The sequence below is a fragment of the Ipomoea nil genome, unplaced genomic scaffold (assembly GCF_001879475.1).
Source record: "Ipomoea nil cultivar Tokyo-kokei standard unplaced genomic scaffold, Asagao_1.1 scaffold1558, whole genome shotgun sequence".
In the NCBI taxonomy this organism is placed as follows: Eukaryota; Viridiplantae; Streptophyta; class Magnoliopsida; order Solanales; family Convolvulaceae; genus Ipomoea; species Ipomoea nil.
In genome coordinates this window covers 1,160,394-1,166,393 of record NW_017617986.1, presented here as the reverse complement: position 1 = coordinate 1,166,393, position 6,000 = coordinate 1,160,394, and the positions used below count along the sequence as shown (strand labels likewise).

Sequence of the window (6,000 nt, the reverse complement as noted above, 5' to 3'; positions counted from 1 at the left end):
AAACCAACGCACGTTCGGTTTCCGTATTACGCATATTAAGCTTTAATGGAGCGCACGTTAAAAGTGTAATCAACGCACATTAAGAATTAACTGCACGCAGGTAAAGTATTAATGACACGCACTTTAAGCTAGTAGCAGTGATTGTTAAACACAAATCAGTGATAAAAACAAAAACTAGTAATAGCTGGACATTAAATTCAAGTATCTCAACTGTAAAAAGCGTTCTGAAATGAGTTAACTAAGTATTTGTGTTTCATATTTGCTATCTATTTTCGTTCTCGACTGTAAAGGCGTTGAAAAAATAGTCTGCTATGCCTTTTTCTTACCCTTTTGTTTGTCCTTATTTTTGGGGTTAAGTGGGCAAGTCCTGGTGTCATGGTGATCTCCTCTAACACCACAAAAATTGCACCTCCTGCCCTCTTGTTTTTCCATTGCCAACTCCTTGCTGCTTTTGATACGCTTACCGCTGCCCTTGTTCTTTGCATGTTTCGGGGGAAGTATGTTGATCTCTGAAATTTCTGTTGATCCACAATATGATTCTATAACAGTCCTCTTGCTGTGCTGAGGGGACAATTTCTCCTTTCCTGACAGTAGCAGCTGTTTCTGTTCATTAATCACCTGGGAAAATGCAGTCAATTGCTCCATGTTTGAACTTTCCAGATCCATACAACAGTGTATATCAGACCACACTTTGTTCAGCAACATCTTCTTTTCATCCTTTGATCCATTCTGATCATAAATGACACCATCTATTTCAAATGTACCTTTTAAAGATGCATCCTTAGTCCACCGATTAACCACGTACCTCAGAGGGATCTTTTCAAGGTCTCTAAAGACCACAAATATGTGTCTACACAACAGTCCAACCATCTCAAACATCTTGCAACTGCATTTGGCCTCATGGTCATTTTCATTGTGCACCACAGTAAATCTTTTGTTCTTTCCATCCATAATATCATAGTGCAACATTCCACCGTCTTCTCTAACACTCAACACCATACATTTGAAACAGGGGGCACATATTTCTTCCTGAACTTGATAGAAAACAGTAATGGTGTAGACAATTGAAGCGTGCTTTTCAATCCCTAGAGGCGTCTTCATATCTGGATTGTAGCCTTCATTGTCAATGTTGAGCTTTGCATTTGTGTTACGTTGTGATTTAAGAGCACTGTCAAAGTTCATCATGAATTCAACTAGGCTTGATTGGGGACCAGTAAACCGGCTGTACGTGTAGTTCTCACTTTCGGAACGAGAAGTTATCCTGAGTAGACCCCCCATAAAGCCATCTCTAAAATACGCTGGGATCCAATGCTTTCTAGCCTCAAACATAGTTGTAAACCAATTGTGCTCGACTAAGTTGTACTTTTCCATGAGCTCTCTCCACTGCTTCTCAAAATCAGGAGGTTCCAAAGATGACGTCCAAACGATTGAGTTCAGTTTGTTCCTGAATTCCTCATCCTTGTTCAGCGTAGGACCCACCTTTTCCCCAACTTTACACATGATGTGCCACATGCAATAACGATGCCTGGCTTGCTTGAAAACTGTTGGAATCGCCACTTTCATAGCTGGATCTTGATCGGTGACAATTATTCTTGGTTCTATACCCATTGCCTTTTTAAATTTTTCAAAGAGCCAAACATAAGACTCAATGTCTTCTTTCAACAGTAGTCCAGCACCGAATGTTATACATTTTTTATGGTTATCAACTCCGGTGAAGGGTGTAAAAAACAGATTGTACCTACAAGACAAAAAGCGTCATCACAGTATACAGGTGTCAAACTGCCGCACTTAGAGGATTAGAGTAACGCACATTAAGTATTAATATAGCACACATATGTAATTGAAGTCTAATTCTGGATATTCCGCATTAATATGCGAGACAGTAGTGTTTAAAATGCGTGGTGTAAAAAGAAAATGTGCGCTTATTTATATTTCAACTCTTTTTTTCAATAAAACAGTGAACGTGTCTAAATCTTAACATGGTTCAACAGATCAGGCAATGCTAAATGTGGATTAATTAATGAATCGTACGCAAGAATGTGAATGGAATAATATATACCTGTTTGTTGAGTATGTGGCATCAAAAGAGACAACATCTCCAAATGCAGCAAAATTCTTTTTTGACATTGGATTTGCCCAAAACAGTCTGCTCATCTTCGTCAACTTCGTAGTCAAAAGCAAATGCAGGGCACATCTCTTGTTTCTTAATAAGATTATGCACCAGTATTTGTGCATCAGCTCCCAATATGTATGTTCTGAGATCCCTTCTAACATTCTTAAAGTCAACTACAGTCGCCCCAACTTCAGAGTAATCCCCCACAATATGACTGTATAAACCGTGTGATTTTGATGCTCCAATATTTGCTTTAGCGCAATCGAGTATAAACTTTTGGTGAACACTGGAGATGTTTCTATTTCCCTTTAGAAACTGCCTTGCCAGAACCGAAGACATGCTGTGATTATGTTTTTCAATATAAAAGTTGTAACTTGGTACCCAGCTGCTCCAATGTACTTAAACATAATCCTAGCTCTGCAACCAGTTCTGTTTGAAACCCTTCGCCGCTTTGGACGGGAAGGACCTTCCCCTGCATCTGCACTTGACTGCGAGTGACAATGTTGAGCTCCTGTATTCTTAAATCCTTCTCTGTTGCAAACAATTTGCTTTTGAGTTTTTGTCCCGTCACGTGCTGTAACGACGGAACTAGACCTCGTGTCAAACCCGACTTTGGCAGCATAATGATTGTAGAATTCAATACCAGCATCCAATGTTTTAAAAATCATGTTTACTACTGGTCTGATTTCATATTCACAATGAGGAGTCCATACTGTGTCATTCCAGAAGATATGGTCAATGTATGACCATTGCTGCTGCTACTGGGACTCAAACTGGGGTTGTTGGTAGACTGAATGTCAATGGGAACTGTAACATATAAGCATGAAGTTATGATTGCGTTGTTGCAAGCCTCTACGTGCGTAATGTGAACACTTAATATGCGTTAACTTAATCAGATCATTGTCAATATGGCAGATTTATAAAATACTAGAGTATGTGCGGCAAGTGAGAAATTAACGTGCTTTAGGGTAATAGTTAACGTGCGCATGTTGAACAGTTAACATGCGTGAGTGTTTGTTAAAATATTATGTCATTACTTAACGTGCGTCAGAGAGTCCAGTAACATAACATGCGTCTGGAAAGGAATTAATGTGCGCGTGCTCAACGGATAACATGTGTGAGGCAAACAGTAATATGTGCATTTTTAAAAATTATCATGCGACTACCTAATCATCTACGTGCGTAAGGCTCTAGGCTCGGATTAATTAAAGTAGCTCAGTAATTCGGTGGTTAAGTTGCATGCATGTAGTGCTTAATGTGCGTGTAATTAAGACAAGAATGATGCCAATACAAGTGCAGATAAAATTAATTCCAGAAAAGCGATAGAATTTGGGTAATACCTCGATCGAATTCTTCCATTGTTCTTCGGTTGACGTTTTTGATGGGTTTAGGGTTTATTTTGACGAATATGATATTGAACGACGAAGAGAATAGATCTTATTGCCAATTCCGTAGAGATCGTAAATTCGTCTGAGATTAGGAAATATCGAAGATTAGGAATCAGTGGTGAATTTTGAAAACGCTCGAAGAAGAAGAGGAACAGATTTTTTATTTTTTTTTAATATAATCAAAAGGACAAAAATGCCCTTAATGGGCAATTCGCGCTTAATTTTTGCTGTTAATCTGATTCGTTCGATCAAGAGCTACGTGGGGCTTAGATTCAACCTCATTATTCACGGGAAGGAGTAAATGCACGAGAGCCCTTTATATATATATATATATATATATATATATATATATATATATATATATATATATATATATATATATATATATATATATATATATATATATATATATCTACAAATCTAATAAGAGCGAATAATGTTAGGCCCTTAACTGGAACAAAAAAAATGTCGGTACTAATTGTTTCTTAAAATGAATGGTTTATATTATTTTGATTTTAGTATCTTTTAATGATTTGCCTTTTTTACCCTCTATTATATTATTTTCTTCCCTTAAATAACTCTAAATTCCGTTAGTTTAAACTTTAGTAACGGAATATTCCGTTAACTATTTATTATTATTAACATACTCTTAATTTATAAAAGGTCTTAGGTTCGAACCTCATCCCAAGTATAGTTGGCATAATTGTTAAACATATATTATGAATATGTTAAAATGTATTAAAAAAATATAATATAAAATTTAAAATAAACTTTGATAAAATAATTAGCTCGACTAAATACATAACATTCAAAGTTGAGCATCAAAGATTATAAATCAAGAACTACTTTAAAATTATTATTTGATTTTCATGAATTTTTTATTTTAAAAAAATCAAATTTAGGTTAAGTTTTTTTTTTTTTTGGTTTAATTAATCTTCATCTGATTATTTAGAACAAAACATATTATTTCAATTATGCTTTTGCATTATTGAAATGATTTAGGCCATTATGGTATTAATATTTTTTACTATATCATTATATCAATATCTATTGTAACCATATATTTTGAATTATTTATTAGCATCCTCTATTGACAACATTTATTTACCTATGCATGAACGTCTCCTATATAATATTACATTGATATACTTATTTAAAAATAATTATTGGGCATTATCCCATTCGCGCAAAGCGCGTAAAAAAAACTAGTATATATATATATATATATATATATATATATATATATATATATATATATATATATATATATATATATATATATATATATTGGATCCGGTGAGGTCACCCTAATTAGGTGAGATCGTGAGATTAGATCCTGATTGTCCTTCTTTTTTGTTTGACGGTTGTGATTAATTTGTTTTTTTAATTGACTTGGCGCGGTAATGAATTAGAACTGGGGCATTAATGTAATTTCGCTATGTACGTGCAGCTGTAGAATGTATGTATGTATGTATGTATCTCAAACATTACAAAAATAGAATTGTAAATAATTTTTAAGTCTCACTAATTAAACCAAAAGCATAAAATGAAATAAAGGAAGTACAACTTAATTTAAACAGCAAGCATATATAGTTACTATGCATGAAACTAATTGATGTTTTAATACAATGGGTACCTAGATCAATTAAAAGGGTACGGAATTGTAAAACACGGGAGATGAATTGTTAAAATGGTAGTTTTTCATTCAAATTATAAGCAATAAAGAAAATTTATATTGAAAATACAATTTTGCCCTTTATACATTAGTATGGTTTAGATTTTTTTTTTCCCTAAAACTAGTATCTTTACCCAATCTTTATGTTGTGCATCTGGATGCAAAAACGACGTCGTTTTGACGTCTAACTTAAAAAAACAAATTCAGAATTGCATAACTACACATTCATAATTTCATCACTATACATCCAAAATTACATAACTACACATCCATAATTTCATAACTATAAATTCAAAATTGCATAACTACACATCCATAACTTCATAATTATACATCCAGTGACGGAGCCAGGAATTCTGTTGGGGGGGGGGGGGGGAATAGAGACGGATTCGGAAATTTTTTCCAGTAAAGGTGAAACATTAAAATAAAAGAGATATTTAAAAAATGAATAAATAAAGTACCTAAGAAATATATGTGTAAATATTATTGGATATGGGCAAAAATATAACACATCGAATTTCAATATATATGTATGTATGTGTGTGTATTAAATATTTAAAAAGCTATTAATATAACACATCGAATTTCAATATATATGTATGTATGTGTGTATTAAATATTTAAAAAGTAATTAATACGTGACTCTGTTAAAGCCATAGGGAAGGAGCCAAAAAAACTGTAAAATTATGTTAACAACCAAAGGGTTTAAACCCTTGACCTTCATTATAACCAAATACATAATTTACCAACTAACCTAACCCATTTCCTATTAATAATCAACAGTTTTTATATACTAATATTCAAACATGTATTATATATACACA

At 33.6% G+C, this 6,000-nt stretch overlaps 1 protein-coding gene across 1 annotated transcript; it reads right to left on the bottom strand.

Annotated features, from left to right (window-relative positions):
- Positions 1 to 309: 309 nt before the first annotated feature.
- LOC109189551 (protein FAR1-RELATED SEQUENCE 5-like) lies at positions 310 to 1,608 on the bottom strand. Its single transcript, XM_019340161.1, has one exon. It carries the CDS (start codon positions 1,606 to 1,608, stop codon positions 310 to 312), a length of 1,299 nt encoding a protein of 432 aa, XP_019195706.1.
- Between the last annotated feature and the right edge of the window lie 4,392 nt (positions 1,609 to 6,000).